Source organism: Manduca sexta, chromosome 21 (genome assembly GCF_014839805.1).
Source record: "Manduca sexta isolate Smith_Timp_Sample1 chromosome 21, JHU_Msex_v1.0, whole genome shotgun sequence".
NCBI classification, from domain to species: Eukaryota; Metazoa; Arthropoda; class Insecta; order Lepidoptera; family Sphingidae; genus Manduca; species Manduca sexta.
Window position 1 is genome coordinate 4,150,797 of NC_051135.1, and position 24,133 is coordinate 4,174,929.

Below are 24,133 nucleotides of genomic sequence, written 5' to 3' on the forward strand. Positions count from 1 at the left end.
GGGACATAGATATTGTTTACATTTATACATAGTATAGTCATTGTCTATCCCTATTTTTAAATTTTAGAATTTATGCAATTAGTGCTAATCTTTTTAAATCAAATTAATAAAAAAAAAATATTATTATTTCATATGTTTACGCGAATGTTCGACATTCAAATAAAAATATATATCTAACTCAACTTTCTATATCTATACAATATTGGTTACAAGTAAAAGCAGAAATAGCTTAACGGATTTGGATGTAGATTAGAAGTCGGTAGGTAACTACAGTAACATTTTATGGTTTTATTTCAGTTTAAATGTAGGGCTCTAGTCATAGCGAATAAAAGATTTTACAGTGAATACTAGCTACCTTATTTCAAGACACTCATAAAATTCTATCTCCGTTAACAACTGATACGTACTACCTACGCTACAATTAGATTTTTATGCAGAGACCACCGGAACTCAGACTTTTCATTCTCAGTAGCTACCTACTTAACATTCCCAGACGATACCAAACTTCAACCCACAGAATTAACATACTTACCTACAGATTTTGCTTTATAAAGTTTATCAATTTAATATTAGCACTTGCTTCCTAATATTTTGTAGAATAATGTCAATACTATTAAAGGAATAAGGGATATAAATCGTAAGGTATATGCAAACATACAAAACAACCAGAACGAATCGCATTTCGAAATAAGACATAGTCCAGACAAAAAAATTATCAATTAATTACTTTACCTACACATACCTGTCATGTACATACTGTCACTCAACCATTACTCCGTAACCTTCATATGTGTTGATCCAAGTACGAATTTCACCTTGGATTGTGCTGAAATTACGAAAGTATCGAAAGTTAAATCGCAGTCAGTGCCTATAATTACACTTGACATGAAAGTAATGTCCATGTTTCTGTACAGTGTACCTATTAAACATCGCTGGGAACTATTTCCGTCCCAATATTACAACAAATACGTTAAATTCTGAACGTCGTATAAATTATTACATCTCTATTACAATTTAAAGTGAATACTGCTCCCTATTTCCAAAACATACGTAAATCAATATATTTCGTAATAACAATAGGTATTGTTATTACGAAATATATTGATTTACGTATGTTTTGGAATGTGCGTAGGTACGCATTCATAAAATTTGACAATATAATTGGTATGTTTTTAAATTGGTAGATTATAATTTGCGTCAACTGGAATATTTGGGAATGTCTTTTAACAATCATCTTCAAGCACTTCAACAGAGTTATTCATAATGCAACATTAATTTGTTGACTATTCGAGGAGCCGCGACAACGCAGTTTAATACAAAAACTCATAACGACCTTAACTTTCAATGAAAAAACTTTGCCTTCTTGTTACGATTTTCCAGATCATTTTACAGAATACAGAGTATTTATCTGTTTATTTACTTACTGACTACGGTTGCATAGTTGCATTGCGTTAAACTGTACCTACGACTATCGCATTGGACTCTCGGGTTCAGTCTTCGAGGGAAGCAAAATGGTAGTGTTTTTCTGCTTAGGATAAGTCCGGTCTGATATGTACCGGTAAATGACAACAGGCTCATCAACCCTTCAATATGTGTGTTACAACTTTACCTACCTTTAAAAGAGGAAAGGCGTAATGATTGCCTGTTGTGTATGCAATACTTGTAGAATTTTAAATAGTATATTGTATGTTTTATACGAAAATAAACATTGCTCTGCAAAATTCACTCTAACGTTTGGGCAAGCCGTGCGTTTACCAACGAGCAGCATTTCGTATAAGTATTTTTTTAATTATGACGCATAAGTATCACTCTTCATAATTTGTAATTCTTTAATTACTTACAATTAAACAAATGACTGCCTCGGTGGCGTAGTTGTATTACGGAACGACTCTAGTGCAAAGGTCTCGAGCTCGATCCCCGGATCAGGCAAAATAATATGTATTGGGTTCTTCTACTCAATATCAGACCGGAGTCTGGAATTTGTGCCCAATATGGCGTGAGACTCTAATAGTGGTGGCCTTTGGGGAAGGGGGGAGCGAACCGCACAAACACCCAGGACCTCATGCTGGCAATATCCACCACTGACAGTTCTTTTCACACACCTACGCAGTGGCGGTCTCAGAGGGAGGGGTGGGCGAACCGGGCAGTCGCTTGGGGCCTTGCGCGGTGGCTTGAAGGACCTTTTTTAGTAATTTACCTACGAAACTATTAAAATCGGGTAAACTATTTTTGCTCCGCCCAGGAAATGCTTCACTCATTTTTTTTTGCTTTCACCAAGACATCGGGCCAGTTAAGGCTACCACTGAATTTCTTTTTAATAACACCAGAATGTATGCTACCCGTGAATGCTTGGCCAGTTACGCCATCTACCAAGAAATATATAAATTAATAATTCCAAATTCTTCCACGAGATGGTAGTCTCTTTTTATTTTTTAGGAATAAAATAGTGACTGCTCAGTGTTACCACAATTAAATGGCAATGTGATTTATATTAGAAACTAATATAAGCAAGTTCACAAGTTAATTGGTAGGATGTCCAAATACCTTATACAATAAAACTGTATGTATTGTGCAAAATTAATAAATATGATGTGGCTCTTTTATTTATACAGTGCATCGTAGTTGGTCATCAATGTGTCGAAACTGGCATATCTACAAAGACAGTTCGGATGTAATTGATCACACTGTCATATCATGATATCTCGGCGAAGCAATTTGGATACCGGAGCAAAAGTATGCGCTAAAGTAGGTACAATCACTTTGTTAGTATGAAGCACCTTAGAGAAGCAACACTACGATTTTGCGTTTGAAATCTTTTGAAGATTCTAATAGCTGACCACAGAGAATATAATCACTACGTTTTAATGTCGGCATAAAATGCAGGAAAATACACAATAAATAAATAAAAAAACAATATACAAGGCAGTGATAAATATATTATATATTTAATGAAATTAAGTAATATAAAATAACAAGAATAATTTGAGACATACATATCATTTATTTTGTTCATAAACACAGACTGAAACTACTCCGAGGCTTATCTTATTTGAAGCTTATCACATAACACATGGCATTTATATGCGTTTTATTACAGTTTTGGTAAATAATAACTATGCTTAATTCACTAGGTAATTTCTACTATCAACCAATTCTTTTCTATACAATTTGTGACTTAACATACTGATTTAGCTGATTATTATAACTAACAGCCTTTTTCAATAAACGATCCCAATCTCAATCTTCAATCCGATTCCGAGAATGAACCAATCAAAATGACTCATTTATAGGCATGTCAAATAAAACTTCGTTCTGATTGGTCGATTTTTAAGATAGATCGAGAAAGCGATTGGGATGGTTTATTGAAAATTGCGATAAATGAGCATAGAACATTTGCAGTGTCAACTACTGGCGAGACAGTCGTGTGTGCCATAAACTAAAACCATTGGTGTGATAAGCATACAATTTATGTTGTCTATTTTCTATAAAGAGCGTTTTAGTCTGTTAAAAAATAATTTAAAGGATTTTTCAGTGCATCATCTAAACTATAGCATCTTAAATTAACAAAAATATTCAGTGTCATTGTTACATACGACAATACTTATATACCGGCGAATCATGTCTGAAATACACTCATATTTAAGTATTGACGATGACAATCATGAGTTATACCAAAACGTAAATTCGTGTTTTCTATTCGCTATCAGTTGCATTCCAGTCTTTGGCATTGGTGGCACACATGCCAACAGTAAATTAAATACAGGCGCCTACAAAAGTTGCACAATTTTTGTTGAAAAGGTGTATTTTATGCAGCAACGACCCTTTTTGCATTCGTCTGCATAGAAATAAAGATTATAACATTAAACAATGTATCTTATACTAAGTGTCTAACATAATCAAATTAACGTTCAGACATTGAAGACAAGCATAGAAAAGCTAGTACTGGAAATGCACACAGACTGAATACTGTGCTCATTTAAACCTCAACTGTATACAGACATCACGTTCTTACTGATATGATTTAAAAGTTAGAAATAAAGATTAAAAACATACACATTTACAAACAAAATCAGACAATAATAATGTCATTGTGCCAGAAGCACATTACAATTTCAAATTAGAAACATTCCACGAGTTACTTTGTGCGTTATTATTGAAAATGTATTTTTTTCGTTCAAATTAATGACCACAAAAACAATTATATTCGTATTTTTTACTAAATTACAACCTTAAAATGGCAGCGCCAATCGTTTTAACATATTTTATAAATGGCTGTAATTACTCATTCAAAAGTTCTTTCTCATCACACATTTGCGACACATATTTTGTTAGGATAAAAAAATTACATGGTTCCACAGTTTTTAACATATTATCAAGAACCACACTCATATCCCATTCAGTAGTTCAACACAAGTGGTTACATCAAACCACTTGATCACAGCCGCTGTACAACATAGTACCGATTCATACATTTTATAAAGTAAAAAATTGTCACACAGACTGTTACTTATCTACGAATAATTTCGCATCAGGAACGTGATTGACTAAAACTAATTAAATAACATGACGTATTCTATCGCAATACTGACACTTGCAACATACAAAATCTGCGGCGCAATTTAGTGCGGCCGGTCCAATGATAAAAGAGTATAGGGCCGGTCAAACATGGCCGCCTTGAAGTTAAGCACGACACTCTCAACAACTGTCATCACTTATTACTAACTTCAAGCCGACCATCCTTGAACGTAGTTACTGTAACTAATTCACACATGCATGAAGTTCACAATCATATCCATTAGACAGTTACATAATTTACATTTAAATACAGTTATATAATTTACAATTAAAAAATTTACACTGTTTTCTCGAAACGTTTAAAATAAAAGACGTGGATAACTATTTAGTGAGCGTCATAGCCATACAGTTCATTCCAAATTGTATTATGAAGGTAGTCCAGTCACGCTCTCAGGCAATTTTCACGCTTATTTTTATCGCAATACAGTGTATTTTCTGCCTTCAACTACACTTGCGCCGTAGACCACACAAACTATAAACTACAGTTGAAAGTCTACTTGGTGGTGTTCCCCGCGCTGGCGACCTTGTTCTTAATCCATTTGTTGGTGCGAGTGAAGAGGTCCGGCTGCTGCGCCGAGTCCTGCCATGCTTCCAAATTCACTCGCTTTATATCACTGCAGGGGACCACTGGGTTACTGGAATAAAAAAATCCTTTATATTTTCTGATTTAATATAGGTAAGGCTTACATTTTACTTAAAGCATCGAATTATTCCTACATTGCCTTTTATTAGAAATTTTTTTTCGCAGTTAACCTAATTAGTATTTAGGAACTATCATATTAATCAAATAGTAACGAAACAGTAATTAGTTTACACACTCATATAAATTCACACTTATACATGATAATTTATTTTGTATTGGTTTGTTATAGTGTGGTACTCCGTTACTTTAATTTACACATCAATTTTCTTGCTCGTATATGCAACGACATTTCGTTTGGTCATCATGGATGGTTGATTTTTATATGTTGGAAAAATTTGATTTAAAATTTTCACGTCATTAAAAATTACAAAAGACAATAAACTCATGGTTTCCTTTTATCTTTCGGGATTATTTGATTTTTTTTTTCGAAAACGACATAATCAGTATTTGGCACATGTATCTCAATTTTTAGAATTTTATAACATATTATTCTGGAGGTGTCAAAGATACCTAAATGATATTATGTTATAATAAATTACCTTTCAGAAGGCGGTTGGAAGACGTCCTTCTGCACGCTGGCGAGTACGCGGTTGTCGCACAGGAGGCGCGCGAGGGAGGCGCGCTTGAGCTCGGCGAGCTGTCGCTTGGAGAAGCTGCCCGCCTCCGCGCCGTGCGAGTAGAAGTACCGGTCGCCCGCGCGCGTGCGCCACAGCTGCTCCTCTGCACACGCAATGTTCATTAAGTATATAGTATTGTAGACTCAGGGCCTATTTCATGAGTGAAGTAAATACTACGAGACACGTAATATATAAAACGAAATACAATCTACAGTCCCATGTAAATAGTAATCAAATAAATACATCTACATTAGCTATTTAATACAATAACTCAAATAAAATTTACTTGAACGCTATAATACAGGCCCTTATGATCATGTAAAAAAATTTGAATTAGCTAGGTCTGCTATAATATTGCGAGTTATGACCCGAAAATATATATCGGCTATATAGGTGTTTTGAAATTCACATTATAAAGTAGTACAAACTAACGATGGTCTACATACAAAAGAGTAAAGTCTACAGTTTGTTTTTCACAATAATTAATGGGAAGGAATAGGAAGTAATTATATCATAATAGGTAACAGGTAATAGGTTTGTGAAACTTCTGCAATAGTAAACTATCACAATAATCTACATATTATAAATAAAGTCCCCAAAAGCTGTCTGTACGTGATCGACTTTCTCTAAATCTACTGACTGTTTTTATATGAAAAATTGGTATGAAAATAGTTTCTATCCCGTGAAAATATACAGCAAACCTTTTACCCCGGAAAACTTCTTCACGCGGGCTAAGCCACGAGCAAAAGCTAGTAATATTATAATCATTTGTATACATTTTATATAGCGACCAGACTAACATCAAATAAGAAGGTTCACATTTGTTTGTGATCTAGCGCAGTACTTCCTTCTCCTACAGTCCTTACTATAAAGAGCGTCCGCATTAACCATAATGTGGTCCTTACATAACAATAGTTATAGATACTTACTGATAAAGCAAGTGGCAGTGGGGCCGAGCAAAGAATCGGGTAGGTGTGTCTCCGCCATCATGCCCACCACGAGGTCTATATCCCCAGGCTGTTCGTACAGCTGCGACAATTTGTCAACCATCTGCCAACAAACAATTGTAAACTTTAACGTGACATGATAAAGTGAAAAATAATAATACATAATATTAGCCCTGTATTATATACTGTCCCACTGCTGCACGGGCCTCCTCTACCACTAAGAGGGATTAGGCCTTAGGCCACCACGCTGGTTTAGTGCGGAGTGATAGACTTCACACACCCTCATAATTCCTATAGATAATTTCGTGGATATGTAGGTTTCCTGGCGATGTTTACCTTCGCCGTTAAAGCAAGCGACAATTCACAAAGAATTCCCACATAATTTCAGAAAGGTCAGAGATGTGTGCCCTTGGGATTTGAACCTAAACATTATTTGAAAAAAAATTAAGCTTATTGCAATTTGAATATTACAATATTAAAATACATAACACTATACTACTGATGCTTGACTTTGAAAGGAATTATAAATTTACAAATACCGAACATAGTATGCTGTAAATCATACATAACATTATTATTACAGTAATATTACGTAATTTGTTATGGTTGTTATTTTTAGATCAGTCTTGTGATTCTGAGAATAAGTAACAATTTACAACGTACATTGTATCGTCTTCTAAAATAATAAACTATACAAAACAATATTTATGAAAAATGAATACCTGAGTGAGAAGTTAAACAATATAAATGACATCAGTTAGAGGAACTTAGCGAGAATTACTGAAGCGGTGCAAATCGTATGTTAATTTTTAACAAATCGTATTTCATTAGCAAGAACTTATGAACACTTTGTAAGGCGATAGTGAAGTCACCGATTAGTACATTCTGTGCGTAGTGTATATGCGAGGAATAAATTGTAATAAATAAGAGATCATGCTGTATACGTAATTTCAAAATATAAATTAGGTACAATTTTATAATATGTAACTATTAGTAAATGTGAGAACAAATTTGCGTTTAATTTCATTTCAAATATTTAAACATACATATTATAACAAGCAAAGCCTTTCCTCCATAATTTCGCTACAAGACCTACTATACTACTCATTGCTATGAACATATTACCAGAGACAATAAAGCTATACATAGTTATGTATATCTATTAGATATGATATCGTTCATAGGCAGCTGCACCTCTGACATTGCTGCATTCCATGGGAAGTGGTAGTGCTTCACCAGAAGGCGTACCTAATAAAACCTACTTAAATAAAAATAATAAAAATAATAAAACCTAGGCGTACCGAAATATTAAAAACCGCGATAAAATCCGAAAAATAGTTTAATTTTAATGTTTAACACGAGGCGTTTGCTCATCTGCCAAAAAACTCACCTCCTGGGGGATAACATCGGTGAGGTGCTGGAAGCTGGCGACAGCTGGTAATCCACACAAAACGCGATACTGAGTGTAGGCGGGGAGGCCGTGGTCGCGGCCGCGTTGTACATCAATTGCTAGCACATCCAACCCACCCAACCAGTGATGGTGGAGCTGTGGAAATAACATTTTATTATCGACTCTGTGTCTGTAAATAGACTCTCTTATTTATCTCAGATTTTAAAATTTAGGAAATAAATTATCGTTTTTCATGTTCGATTTTTTTTTAATCGCTTCATAACTTGGAAAGTACAATAAAAATGCATGTTTGTTTGTCAATCTCAGGATCACAAAGTGTGACAATCTGTTAAATTATTCCCTAAATATGCTTTTTAAGCTAAGACATAAATATTGAATAAAATGACAATATATCTATAGCATTTTAAAACAAACCGTTTGCAAAGTAAACATTCTGTTACAAATTGCTAAACAAGCGTAAATTTTGTTTAATCAAAACTATATTAAAACAATTGCACATTTGCACAATGTGACATCGTCCATTGTTCAAGGCTTTGTGCGCGTAAACAAGCGATAAAAATGCATACCAACACCTCAAGTACATGGCGTGACATTTAACGCCATGAGGAAGTTTCAACTTATGTTGGTTATTTTAAGTGTTAGTCATTAACCAACGGATTAATTTAAAGGAGACGGGCGAAATTGGGCTTGAATGTACACTTATGAAACATTTATCAATATTCTTCTTTTATTTTTATATCAGCCATTAAAAAATATTAGATTGTATTACAATGGGAATTTTTTTTTTTTTTATTATGATTAAGTGACTTCCGGTATCGGGAATATCAGGCTGTCTTTTATTAATGTATATTATTATTGTTATTCGCTTTCTGTACTTCTGCGCAAGTGAATGTTTTTGTGGTTTGATATTTTTATTTTAATGACTACGGCTTTTCGAGAATATTTTGTCGATTGCTGCTTTAATGAACTACCCACGCTTATTCAACAACCGACTTTGATTTCTTGCTTGCTCGACTGATTTTGCTTGTTCTATCGGTTTCGAAAAGTAACGATGAACCACCAACACCGTTGTGTTAAATGTGGCATAGCTACATGGCGTTGTAACACTAAAGGAATTCGTCCAATTGAAAACGAAATAGTTCTTTCAATAATATAAAAACAGTATAAACTCATGCCTGATTCCATGAAGGAGTAGATAAAAGAAGATATGCAACCTACACTTCGTTTCATCTTGCGATAAGTACGTTTATATCGGTCCTCGTCTATCCCATACGATAATTTCAATTCTGGTTATTATCTAAGCCAGCTGTTCATTAGTCAACACGGCAATCCAATGGACAATAATTAGGTGTTGTGAACATCTTGTGCTATCGGGTAAACACAAAGATATTCACAGAAAAGTGTTTTTTTACGCTATATTCTATAGCGATTATTTCTTTACTCCCATTGTAGAGACAGATTTTTTTTTTCTAATTAGATATGGTTCTATTATTCCTATAAAATAATGCATAAATCATCTCTGTAACACCAAGCCCAAGGTTCTATGAAGTTTCGCCCGTCTCCTTTGGTTAACTATACTAATTAAGTCTATTGGCCACTTTGTTAGTATAAGTAACTATTGCAACTGTTTATAAATAGAAGTTGAATTTACTTCATAAGTAAATATAGGTTTAAAGTTTATCGGCACTGCGTATTATGATAAATCTCTCGATCATCAGTTTAGTTACCCAATACTTATTTCATGAGCTGAAATAAGCTCTATACGGTACGACATAAGACTCTGGTTTATTAACTGTTTTAACAACTTCTTGAAATACAAGATACTTAGATCATTAAAAAATTAGTAAAATCTAGATAATAAAAAATAAATCAAAACTTACATCATCGTCATAATTAAAGTCCAACGCCTGCATCTTCTGACTGACCATGCCCCGCAGTATCTTCTCTAACCCATTCTGCACAACACTATCAGGCCTGTAGTAGGTGTCGGCGAGTCGCAGTGACGTCACATTGTCGTCGGCGACCAAGTCGACGTCCTGATCGAGCATGCTGTTCACGAAGTGGAAAGCCGCCGTCGCGAACGAGTTAGTGATGGTGGGGTCCACGTCCGAGTTGTAGCCGGTGTCGTAGCTGTCGTACAGCTCGTCGAGGGCTTTGCCTGGTGGGACAAAGTTGCTTTTGAAATTTCTTATAAGGATACCTTAGATATGATAGAGCTAGTTAGTAAATACTCAATAAATAAAACATTTTTGTATATGTTAAATAATCACTAACGTGAAATTAATTTTGAAATTCAATTAATGGTTTATGGGTTATGGGTTATGGGTTATGGGTAGACAGAAAAAACCAAAACATTAAAATATTTATAACGATTTGATACGGGCGATAATATATCCAACGAACATTTTTATCGGCCAATAAAACAAATTCAATCATAATTATATCACTCGGATATTCCTAAGAGACACAATCAATAACTTATGCAAATGAAATTGTTTACAGAAATTATCAAACTCACCAGTCAATGCAGGCACCCAATGTTTGTAAGTGATATGCTGTAATTGTGCGACAACGATCCTTCGAGCCTCGTGGTACAGCTTGTCGGAGGTCCAGGCAGGGTTGAAAGCAGCAAGGGACCTTGCAATACGGTTGTGCTCCTTCACGAAGAGTGCGTGAATGCCAGTCAACCAAGGATGCATGTTAGCGCGGATATCACCTGTGGAAAACACAGATATTACTTGGTGCAAAGATTCAAAGGTCAAATGGGTACCAATAAAGGTAATGCTGGTATGTATGGTATGGTTATGCCATAGGCAGAAGGCACCCATGGCGCTTCCTTTTGAGAGAGAGAGACAAAACAACTGCCATGTATGTATTTTTTTTTTAATGACGAGACGAGCTTGCCGTTCCCCTGATGGTAAGCGATACGACCGCCCATAAACAATAGGAACACCATTCAACACCTTGAAATACAAAGTATTGTTTGGTATTCCATTGTGCTCGCAATCCTGAGACATGAGATGTTAAGTCTCATTATGTTCAGTAGTTACACTGGCTACAATGTCCTTCAAACCGGAACACACCAATGACTATACGCTGCTGCTTGGCGGCCGAAATAGACATTGCGGTGGTACCTACCCAGGCGGACTCTCACATATGAGAGACCTACCACCAGTGAATGTATACCTATTATTATATCTTAAGCTTTATTCTGGGCGTTCTGGACTGTGACATAATTGTCAAGTTGACAGATAATTTTTGGCGCCATAGCACCAGAACAAGCAGGGTAATTTAGGTTGTACCTAATGTTAATCCTTGTGTTTCTTAATTAAAAATCTGCAATGTATGTAACAAAAATTTCATTACATAAAAACAACTGACTCGTCTGACCATTCGCTATCATAAAAAATATCACTCATTATAAATCACTTTGAATCTGATGCCTAAAAACCAATAAAACCACGATTTTGAATAGATAGTACGAATGGAAAGTTTTCATGATTTATTTTTGATATAACGAATGACTAACCAAAAAATAAGTAGGTATTGTCTGTATTTTATCTTATCGTTTGTATGACACAATAATCCTTTTGGATCGCCTTATCAGTGATATTATTATTTGTTATCAGTCAATATTTCCTCGTGGCATAAAGTTTGTAAACAATTAGTGAAAACACCGGTATATTGTTGGTCTTAAAGAACACTGAATATTTTTATGTCAATGCTAAAGTTCTTATCTGTCTTACCTGCCGCTAGTCTATTTGGTATTACTTATAAGATCACTTATGTTAATTATTACTTTATTCAAGTACATTCACACGTACGTTTGACGTCACGTTAGCTACATAACTTATTTATATTAGAACGTTTCATATCATGTGATGTGCAAATTAATAGACACACTGCTATCCCCGATGAGGTAGACAGAAGCGTAACTGGTGTACCCACTTTCCGCCGTGTGTATTCCGTCCAACAATGTGATAGACGGCGAGCCTATCGCCATATTGGGCACAAATTCCAAACTCCGGTCTGATACTGAGTAAAAAACCCAATTTACCCGAACCGGGAATCGACCCCGAAACCCTAACACTGCAGTCCTACCGTAATACAACTACGCCATCGAGGTAAATTCACTATGAAAAAAAACCCTATCTATATTATTACTTTAGTTGATAATCAGAAACTTCTGGAATACTTTATTGAATTATCGTCGCTTACGTTATGCAATAAGTTAGTATCCGATTTGGACAGTCAAATTTATTGTAAGATCTACTGTTTCAATATATTATATGTTACTATATTTGAATTCGAATTATAATATATTTATTTATAATTACCTACGCTTGTCATATATCTGTATAGTGAATCTCTAAACAATATCATACTTTACACATTCAACTCACCAGCATTGAAGCAAATTGCGTCTTTAGAATTGCCAAGACACTTCTCCTGGGGGTTATCAACTAGCGGCAAATGCTCCTCATCCTGAATACTGGAAGTTTTGAGCAAACCACCTTCCTTCTCACGGAGAGCCATCGCGTCACGAGCGTTGGAGCCGTAGATTTGCGATCCATCGAGGAAATGGGTAGCTTGGTTCATCTACAAACAAAAGAGACGGAATTGAAAAACATTAACTCAATGAATTCAAAACTTAAAATTGCCGTTTAATTGATTTTTTCCCTTATGTGACGTAAAGTCTTATTTAGTTTTGGGAAAACAAAAAAATATAGTAAGAACCCTAAGGTATAGGCTATTTAAAAAGGTCGCTTATGTGGGGAACTGTACATTAGTAATAACTGTACATGAAATTGAAGCCCTCTTAAAATAACTGTACCTATTCATTTGCTAGAGGTTGTTTTGCGTGTAAAGTGCTATTCATTGCAATAAGAATGCAATTTACGTGTTCTATATTTTTAGCTGAATTTTATTTCCAACAATTTGGAAAGGCGTTAACATGATACGCCAACGCAATATTTCTAATGCAATACCAGAACGGACGCGGCAAGGTCGACAAACCGATGAAAACAAACGTTTTCTATATTATTTAATTGAATCGTAAATAACCAAGACATATCGACCGCATACATAACGAAAACGAGGCCAGTGTCACGTAACACGTTTCTTGTATTCAAGCAAGAAATAATGGCACGACGGAAAATAACCAGTGAACAAAAAAACAAAAACTTATTTCTAGTCTAGAATAAAAATAGTCAACTGACGATTTACCTACGTAAAAAAAAAAAAAAAAAAAAAAAGTGCTAAACGTCGCTTACTTTCATAATGATAAAACCATTTTTTGTTAAATTTAATTATTTTGAAGTAAACACCGCGACATAAGTTTCAAGGACAGTTTATCAAGTTCCTTATAAATCAAGTATTATTGTCAATATTAAAATCGATAACTACACTTTTCAAATAGTTTACTTACGAAAAACAATTTCTAGACAAATAAGAATATATTGGCTATCAGCCAACACGAGAATACATTCATTTCACAATAAGTGTGGGCTGATGCATCTATTTATATTTTAAAATGTTTATTTATAACTAAATCTATTTATGTACAATAAAGAACTAGGAAAACGAACAAAGGAGCAGCAAGGCCGAACAATAAACGTAGATGTGAAATAGAACCTGCACTGTGTAATCTGCAATTTATCAATCACAATGATAGTTTATGTGGAACAATTGTAAACAAGCCATTTTGCCCTTTATAGTTCACCAATTCAACCTTGGGGGGTATTTAATGCGTTGCATAAGGTCTTTACTCTTCATGTAAGTGCGCATAACGTTACGTAAGGGGCTATATACGGATAGATCTAAACTGAGCTTGTTGGATCAATTAACAATTTATGTAGGTATCGTACACGTGTGCCAGTGTTTTCTACTTCGTTCGCAGAAGTCAATTGATGTCAGCTTCCAATAATTGAAAAGGTAATGCGAATATATTGGAGGACTTTACACTTTTATTGACCAGAATTCATAAGTATAATTTAATGATACATTTTACATATTAAACATCATTGGAGACGAGTTTCAAGTTGTTAATAATGTGAGTTACTATCAAGCGGAAATAAAACGGAATAAACGTATTGAAAGGAATACCTACTATTCAAAACAGGTAATAAAAAAACAACATAAATATAATAGCCATTATCAGTTATCTCAGGCAGTTGAATATAATTTTAAAGCTGAACTTGTAAACCTTGCAGTATGTAATGCTATGCATTTTCCTTGATTTTGTTTTCAATATTACAATAAATATAGGCATATATTTAACAGCTACGTTGAATATGAGTTCAGTTAAAACACATCATTATTCACCATGAAATGAATAAAATAAAAACAAAAATCATTTTGTCACGACTTCGCATCGTGACACGAGAAATTACTGATAAACCTCCAATAAATATTGTTACTACAGATCACAATGTACTCACCGATGATTGGCCACTTACGGTCAGACATTCAAGGAAATCAAATAAACATAAAATATATATACCATTCATAAACAATATTGCTTTCTTTACACAACATTGCAATAAATTATACGAGACGTTTTAAATAGCAACACCGGTTTATCGACGGTCGACGATCCTGGTTTAAAATAGAAGAAATAGGGAAACCTGTTCCATAATACTACTTTAGAACTGCGGTCGATGCAAAATTGAACCTGACGGTCTAAGTATGTATGCACGTTCAAGCTAGATTATTAAAGGATGTACCTTAATTTACTTGTTATAACCCATTATGTACTGTTACATAGATGCAAGAAAGGTCCTGAATTTCACTCATGCTTGATATGTTGCTTATTTGATTCCACATAGCTTTCAAAACCACAGTACTATCACGACTATAAAATTGTTCTATCTTTTTTCTAAAAGTCTTAAGACTAAGAAAGAAAGCCAGACCTCGATTTATTATATAGTACTTTGAATAGTCAAAAAAATGTTTCAAGCACTTAAAAAAATCAACGCGTTAGACGTCAATCTGATCAGCCACGAGTGTCCTCACAACTTTATCTTCTAATAAAAGAACGACGTTGTTCGGACCTTACAAAAGCAAAAAAAATAAATTGAAAATGGGTAGATGAAAATTATATAATTACAAATGTATTACGAAAAATGATCACTAACCTGTTCAGAAGCTCCAAAGGTGCAGTCGCCTCGGTACGTTGTGACAGACCTGGTGTACTCCATGCAAGTCACATACTTGTCTATGTAAATAGGGTCCTCATGAGGGACGGAGATGGGCATGCAACTCGGATGAAGATACCGCGGGGTAAGTGGATACCCGGAGTTATCACAGCAACGTATGGCTTGGTTTGTGTGAACTACAACAAAATTGCTTCGTTTAAAACAAAATTGTCATCATCATCATTATCGGCCGCAGGACGTCAACTGCTGAAGATGGGCCTCCCCAAAAAATTTCCAGATCGATCTTTTGAAAGCGGCCCGCATCCAGCGGCCTCCTGCCTTTTTATATCTTAAAAAAAATTCACGTCGAATTGATAACCTCCTCCTTTTTTTGAAGTCGGTTAAAAAATATATTGATACCTAAAATTGAGGGAGCGATGCCCATCACTGACCAAATGCCAGAGGAAACTCGCCTCTAGTGGTAATAATCTATGGCAACCTAATTGTTATAAACTACAAAACTGTTACGTTATGATTTGTACTAAGTGATTGTGGTCTCATCCGGATCAGGGGGTCTAGACAAAAACCCTTTTCTGTTAGCGTTCACGCTTACGAAAAATGTATACAAATGACATATGCTGAAGAGAAGTCACGTGACTGCAGCAAAAATTGGTAGACAAAAATTTTCAATTCGGCATTCGGAAAGAAACGTTAACGTTAGCGTGACTAATAAACAGTCCATAGAGAACAGAAACTTTTGACAACTGAAACTGCTATTTAGCGTCACCGATTCACGTTTTATTTATCAACAATTGTAGACCTCACGCTACGGTATTCATCAACTGGAAAATTAGTGAAATATTTTTTTTTACATCATTATGCATAGTTTAAAACTATTCATCATTGTCAGAGACGAACGAACAAGAATATATCGCTGCGAAATGAAGAAAATTGTAATTTAGCAAGAATTGGAATTTAACAATCGTTTTCGATTAAGTAAAGAATGTTTTCGTCTGATTGAAGACGTCTATGTGATGATCTTCCATACATAATAATAATAAAAAGAAAGTTCTCATTTGAAAAAGTATTATAATACCTGTGCATAAATGATTTATAAGAAAGCATTACAAAACAACAACAATAAAATACCATTTCCACCTACAGAGTGTAACAATTTTATTATGCTTATATTTTTACTTTATTTATTATTATTTTATTATTTATATTTAGGTATACAACAATATTCATAAAAGTACAGCTTTAAACCACAAAACCACATTTTGCATAGCTTGCATATAGGTATTAGGTACTCGAGATTCCAAATCTGGCAATCTCGCGCCGAAAACTACAAAGATGGATGATTGCATATGACAATCTCTCACGCTATACCATAGACTAACTAATAGAATTCGACGCGACTAAGCGTGTAAACCTGCGGAATGGGCGGCTAGCGTACAATGTGTACGTTGTCTACCGATTTAGTCACGTTGACGTTTAAGCGTTAGCGTTTTACGATTAGGCGTTAGCGAGTACGGTTAACGTCACGCTTGGCTTTTGTCTAAGCCCCCAGGTCAGACCGGAGCTGTAGGCGAAACCAGTTACAAGATGGCTCTTCAATATTGTATTATCTCTTCAGATATTTAATAGAGTAAGAAATAAAAATGTTATTTAGTTAAGTGGAACATTTTATCATACGCGTTAAATTATCATTACTAAATAAACAAAGTTTCATTGACGCTATATAATAATGTAAGGTAAGTACTTTAATGAATATAAACATAACATAACAATTCATTCCCAAATATTCCATTAGAATGAGTAATTTGTCTCGATGTTTCCTTATTATTAAAGAGAATAGGTACATACTTGTTTTCCTCACAGGCGTGTGGACTAAGTCGTGATGAAGGAATTGTCCCCAAACAGCCAAAGCAATGGTCTTCGTGTCATCAGGCTTGTCGAAGTTATTTGCCAATTTTGTGCTAACAAGACGAGCCGACGGAAGAGGCTTGTGGCTGAGGGCCGTACGAGGCTATAAAAATAACTCTAGTTAATAAATCTTGAAAGGGAAAAACACTTGACTCAATAAATATTTACAACAAAATATTATTCCATATAATTAAAAATGTAATTTACTTTCTTAATTTACCCTTGAAAAGACTCAACGTTCTTTACGAATGTTTACAAATATATGGGAACTTAATAACAAACCTCATCGATGCCATCAGCATATCTCGGGTGGAGAATTCGTTTGTATCCTGTAAGAGCCTGGCCCCAGGACGAGCGCACCGGGTTGTTACATGAGCCGTCAAAGGTTCGGTACTTAGAAGACTTCTTGTTCGTACGACACACAAACCGCTCAAGGCTCGCACACTCCCCACCATACTCACTCTCACGCAAGTTCAAAGTGCTGATGAAACTCGCGCACTCATCACACGGCAAACCATATCTTAAACAAATAATCAAACATTACACTTTGACCACATTATTCTCAAAACGTTTAAGCTATGTATTATGTAGGTACCAACCTTCTACATCTAGTATAGACGAGATTCTGGGATGCCTTCGTTATTGTCAGAGATGATTTCTCGTAGTGCATTGCGTCATCGGATGCTTGACCGTGTATGGCTAATCCTTGCGCAGCCGAGCCCGATTTGGGCGTGATCCCTGCCGCTTGCAAGTTCAACTCCAGTCGCTCCAACATCGACACTTCCAATTTACTCAGGCTCACAGATCTGTTTTTGTGCAGTGCTGTCACGTGAGGTAATCGCTTTAGCATATCCGCACTAGGAAACGGGAAATCGTACATCGGCGGTGGATGTATAATATCTGCAAAAAAAAACAACATTAGCATCTCCAATTCTAGTTAAATATATAAAATGAAAAATTAAATTAAGAAATCTTACCCGTCGAAACTAGCAGGTTGAGAGGATACGGAGCCACATGACTCCCGAAAGTCACTCCCGCCCATAACACCACGCCGAGCAGTACCATTTTCATCATTTCCTCCAAAATACTGCAACAAAGGATCAATATGCGCTATTACACAGATTGTTATTTGAATAATAAAACCATTTGTATTACAAATGAATACACCAACCGCTGATAAAACTTTACTAACATATTAGCTCTGATATGTAAGAACTTTGAAATCGAACTGATCAACAAATGAGGGAACACATAGTTTTATGAAGAGCCGCATCACAAAGGGTATCGTACTGGACCTTTGATAGTCCCGTCTCAAGAATTGTGCCCGATAAACATGTTTCGTCATATTTATCTACCGCGTTCACAAACATGTCATGTCCGAGTTGGGACGAGCCCCCTGAACTTCCGATAACAAATTTGACAATGAAAGCGCGGTGTACACAGCAATTTAAGCAATAACGTTGTTTTGATATTGTATGTTTATTTTTATTTGCTTATAACTGTTATAAGAATGCTGGGATACAGCATTATCCAAAATATTATATTATAGATTTAGGTGTTCATAATACGTCGTCGAACCATGAAAAAGTGACGTCGAACTTTAAGATATATCTAGATTATTTAGGCCATTCAATATATTATTATCTGTTTTGATATGTGTTTGAAACGTTCCAACATAAAACTACCAATTATCACATTACGAAGATGTAAAACATACAACACTCGTAGGGAAGATCCTTCAGAAATGGAGCGTTACATATTTACCATGATCATTATCACTATGTATATATTCGACATGTAATATCAAGGGTTTACTTTAAGTGACATAACAACGTAAATATAGCTGGATGAAGCTATTGGTAGTTTAGCTTCATCCAGCTATATTTACGTTGTGTTGAAGAAGGTGTTGAAATGAAGAGGACGATATTGTGTATTAGGAAAATCGGACAAATCATTCCATTACCTATAATCTTTGTCATCTATTTATTGTCTGCGTAAATTATAAACAGACGATGGAACTTGTAAAGTGACAAATTGCATAAATTACATGCAACTTCATAACACGTGCAAGATTATAGATTAGATAGGGAAGTCTTTTATGTCGTTACGTCTTATGACCTGTCAGAAGTACATGTAATAAATATATATTATTTAAAATTATTCTTGGTAAGAAAACCATTATAACCAACCAAAGAAAAGTATTGTGCTGACAAATACGCTGTCCTTAACTCCGAATGAGATAATATTAACAAAGCATACAAAGGATTGCTGAGTACCATTACACGCTTGTAATTCCTGTAATACCAGTACCGGTTGTTCATCCCAACCAGGGTCGTTATTCGCAACCGATATCGTTTACAGTTGTATTACCACTTATTTATAACCATGTTACAAACAAGTAACACATTATCAAATACTTTAGCGGCTTTACTTACTTCTTGGTAATTTTGAAAGACGGTTAAGTCACGATTATCTGAACTGAGGTAAGTTGTATTCGGTTTCTTTTAAAAATATACATATATTTTTCGTATACATGTAACCGTAATTCCAAACATTCAAATTAGTCGTGGGTATTATGTACTATGGGGAACTGTGATCCTAGAACATCTAGGACAATAGTTTTTTTGGAAATACCGCGAAATCGAACATTACCGCTCGTGTGTTCTTGTTTTTCACAATCCACCATCAGATATGTTGACATTATTTTAGTTATTTTAAACATTTTCATAATATTAGTAATATTATGTCTTCAGTTTAATCGTTAATGCAATGCGAAAGGTTATCGAATGCTCGCGGATGTAGCCAAGAATAGCCAGATTCTGGCGGAACGTGAATATGAGCAACATAGATTCATCTAGCGTTGATTATTAGAACTAAACAACAAATCGTAGTTTATTCCTTCAATGTTCAGATGCCAATTTGGACTTGTAGAACACTGTACTTTAAGTATTTCTATAACTAGTTTATATTTTGTATTATATTTAGTTATAGAATAAGCTGTACTCTTTATATAACTCGTGTGATCTAAAACTGCGTTAGAACTGTTAGTGTGGGTGAAAGTATCCGTCTACTTCAACGTTGTTGCAACACATGACAATCAGTGCCAAGAATTTTTTATGAATGTTTCGATAAATGTCTGAATTACAACTGAATGTATGAACTCCAAAACGTGTCCTGTTTATGATACTCCTGACAATCGAGGGCCTGAAGACGTCGATGGAATGCTGGATTGCACATGGAGATTCATGTCTCGCGAAAATGTGACTAAACAATCTACCAGAGATATGAGATTGCACACTTTTAATATTTGTATGATGCTACTTGATGAGAGTTCCTTGTGTCACTTCTTTATAATAATCAATGAGTACAACCCAGGTAACATATTTTTGTTATTTTAGAGTCCAAGATGAAAGTTGTTCAACAAATTTAAATCACTTAAAACCTAAATAATTAACAATACTTACCAATACAAGGATTAAAGCCAGATAATTTGGGTGATGGAAAATCCTTGTTCTTTTATACAACCGGCGCTCATTGTTTGTAGTGACATACATCAGGTCATTTTAAAAATTAACACTAATTCGCCAAAAGAAATGTTTATTTGAGTTCATTCATCCGTGAAGTATGGGTTACAAAGAATTCCAGTACAATGGCAGAAATAAATTAAATATTACATACAAAAATTATTATTATTTACCGGCAACCAACGAAAACTAGCTGGAGTTGCGAAATATGACATTTTATAAATAAAGGCGGTGGAAATTACTTCGTCTTTTTGTATTTCGTTTCTTTAAAACAAATCTTAGAATTAGAGGATCGTTCTATCCGAGTAGTTGTTATATTTTATTTTTACAGACTTTTACGATTGATTCTATAATTCCAATTCTGATAAAGCATATTTAATTTCATTCTCATCTTACTTCTAATAGCGTACTTGCAAAATTTCCAATTAAATGTTGTGAATTTATTAATATAATATTCTATAATACCTACGTATAATCTGTGTAATATGCTCTACAAATTCATACACATAATGATGCACTTATACCATCGTCTGTACTCTGTTATGCCCTAGGCACGTCATCGTGGGTTGCGGTAAAGTGCGTCGCAGACTTAGTAACTTAGTTAATTGTGCCTATGACCTATGCCATAGCCCAAGGGGATTTTAATATGCGCGGGTCGGTGAGCACTGGTCAATCTTTGTGAACGTAGAAAGGCTGGAGAGAGTACACTTATTGTATCAGAAAAATGCATGTTTGGTGTTCAACCCTCCGTAGTGGGTACGCGTTAGCATGTTACTGTTATAGCAATGTCAGCGTGAATTGATTTAAAAAAGAAAACTGTAAATGCTATATTTAATGCGAATGAAGTTTGGAGTCGTACGAATAAGCTTTATTGAGTTAATAGTTACTGCTCTAGTTACCATGGCTAGAAAATGGATTCGTCGCAGATTTTACGGCGGGCTACAAGGCTTCTCTTCTGGACCTGACCCACTCGGTTACATAACGCCCAACACCTATGTATTTTTGTAAAGGTTTTTTATCCAGTCACTAAATCCAGAATAAATCCAGACATAAGTTTAAGACCCAATAATAATATTAAAATTTTTTACTTGCGATCTATCAGGAACTCAGAGTTTGTAAAGTAAACAGATGTAGGAAAAATATTTTAGAAACTTAAGATCTAGGAAGTTGTATCTACTTTCACGCAGGTTTCATGGAAATGATGCAAAAATATCTAACAGAAATGAATCAAATCTATAGCCATAATCCCAATATTGCACTTGAAATGATCATTCGATATTCAAGTCGTTAAACTAATTGCATGAAGTTATACACATGCGACTTACCTTAAGTTCTGCAAGCTTCAGAATTTAATGAGTCAACTTTAATAATGGTTGTTTATGAAAGTACATGGTAAAAATAGCTTGCGGAAGTCGACTTCTCGGAGTTCTCTTGCTAATCTATAGATCCCGCTTTGTACCTACAGAAGTTTTAGAAAGCAGTACGGACGTAACGTTAACATCTTATATCTAAGTATTTACTTTGGGTTTATTGTAAAACGTCCTGATGGGTGATGTGAACGACAGGTTTATGTTCAACTACATGTAAAGCAACATTTATGTTGCTGGTCAAAATAATCGCAAACGCTAACTTTATCATCAATGTGAACACACAAAAACAAAATATGATTATTCATGAACCATTACTTACGTGGAATGTTCTCCACATCCATCACATTCCGACCTCCTTCTAGAACATTTCTCCGGCAATTTATTCTTGGCATCAGCGTTCAACATGGACTTTCCTTCAATGATCCGTTTAAACAACATAATAGAAGCAGCAGGATTTGTTGCTTTCGACAATTGTCGCGTTTGTGACGAATGTTTGATTTGTTTAACACGATCGCAGACGACACTTGTTCGAAGGAACGATGTTCCATTAGATTGGCAGAAGAGCCAATTTCACCTCTACTGCCCAACCCGCACTGCAACCGCGACTTGGTGCCGGCCAGAGAACGATCGAATCAACAAACGCAACGCGTTTCCCGCGCCCCGCACCCCTGGCCCATAACGTCAGCGAATAAAATCTATGCCACAGTTTGGAAATATAACCACATCAGTAAGGCAACTGAAATGAAAGTAATGGCGATATTTTGAAAATAACTGAACGTGATTATAAATCACTAAAATAATTATTCTCTGATTCTCACTTAAAAATATTTCCTTTTAAGTTTACATGTCATTTTTACATTTTTTACCCAATAAAACGTTGTTTGAATACTGATTCAACTATTCTGTGACTATGAATGCGCCAAGGGATTTTGTAAGTGAGCGCCGGCCGGTTTACGGTCGTTATGTAGATATGTGCAATGTTCAATAAGTGAATTATTGAACCTATTCTAACTGATTCAATGTGATTAGGAAAAGTATCGGTGGCCTAAATAAAATTGTGTATATTTTTATATTTTTTAAAACAGTTAATGTGTGAGTTCTTTGATCAGCGGAAATAAACATGTCAAGTCTTATTTATTAAATTGTTTACCCACTTTAACTTATTGGTATGCAATAAACGAATGATTTAGTTGTGTTATCCGAATACCAGAAAATAAACATGATTCACAACAACAAACAAACGACCTAAAGAATAATTCATACAGTATATGACGCACAGTAATAAAGGACCATCAGCACGTGGTGTGCGCATGTTCATGGCGTGTACACCGTCCTCCCCCCGAGCAGGCCTCGCCCCGCGGTTGCATTCCCCGCTCACCGCGTCGCACCGTTACCAGCTGATCACGCGCTAGCAGCGTGTTCAAAAAGCCGGTTCACGAGAATCGCAAAGGCAAATACATGACAGCATGCTGCATGATACTTTCAAGGTAAATGCCGCCTGTTCCGTACATGGGTATCTTTATGTACTGATTTTTACTCATTTTTCAATAAATAGGTAACCATAAATGTAAGACATAGTAGATTTACGTCTTACGTATTTAATTATCAATATTTACTATAAGTATTTCATATTTATTTGGTATCTAGGTAAGTTCTTATTACCTATGTTTAGAAGTAAGTAGTTTTTTTGGCCATGTGTATTCTTTTCCCTGATAGGTGAGCAAGCATATCGCCTCTTAATGATGACAAATACTCTCAACTATCGCCGTATCGGTCACAAGTTTCAGACTTTGGGCTGATATTGACAAGAAAACTGAATATTAATCTATCCAACCCAGACATCGAACACGGGAAAACACGGTACGGCGCGACTCGGCACCGCCGCGCCTCGGTACAGCATAGCGTATGTACCAGGTAAGACCATAGGCATGGCCGCATGACCTAAGCCGCGCGAACGAAGTGCTTCGCCGAGGGCACTAGTATC

The 24,133-nt window shown here is 35.3% G+C and overlaps 1 protein-coding gene across 4 annotated transcripts; it reads right to left on the reverse strand.

Annotated features, from left to right (window-relative positions):
- Positions 1 to 2,916: 2,916 nt before the first annotated feature.
- On the reverse strand, positions 2,917 to 22,777 carry LOC115444713 (peroxidase). 4 transcript variants are annotated; one of them, XM_037441113.1, is made up of 14 exons: positions 22,469 to 22,777; positions 22,105 to 22,238; positions 18,233 to 18,342; positions 17,855 to 18,155; positions 17,538 to 17,775; positions 17,196 to 17,358; positions 15,330 to 15,526; positions 12,597 to 12,792; positions 10,712 to 10,909; positions 10,074 to 10,351; positions 8,173 to 8,328; positions 6,765 to 6,885; positions 5,758 to 5,938; positions 2,917 to 5,210 (listed from the first exon to the last, which is right to left on the reverse strand). In XM_037441113.1, exons 3-14 carry the CDS (start codon positions 18,327 to 18,329, stop codon positions 5,069 to 5,071), a joined length of 2,268 nt encoding a protein of 755 aa, XP_037297010.1. In that variant the 5' UTR covers positions 18,330 to 18,342; positions 22,105 to 22,238; positions 22,469 to 22,777; the 3' UTR covers positions 2,917 to 5,068. The 4 variants fall into 4 exon arrangements, with proteins under 4 accessions (XP_037297010.1, XP_030026459.2, XP_030026468.2 ...); XM_030170599.2 differs by lacking the exon at positions 22,105 to 22,238 and having other exon boundaries at positions 22,469 to 22,761; XM_030170608.2 differs by lacking the exons at positions 22,105 to 22,238; positions 22,469 to 22,777 and adding an exon at positions 18,427 to 18,505.
- Between the last annotated feature and the right edge of the window lie 1,356 nt (positions 22,778 to 24,133).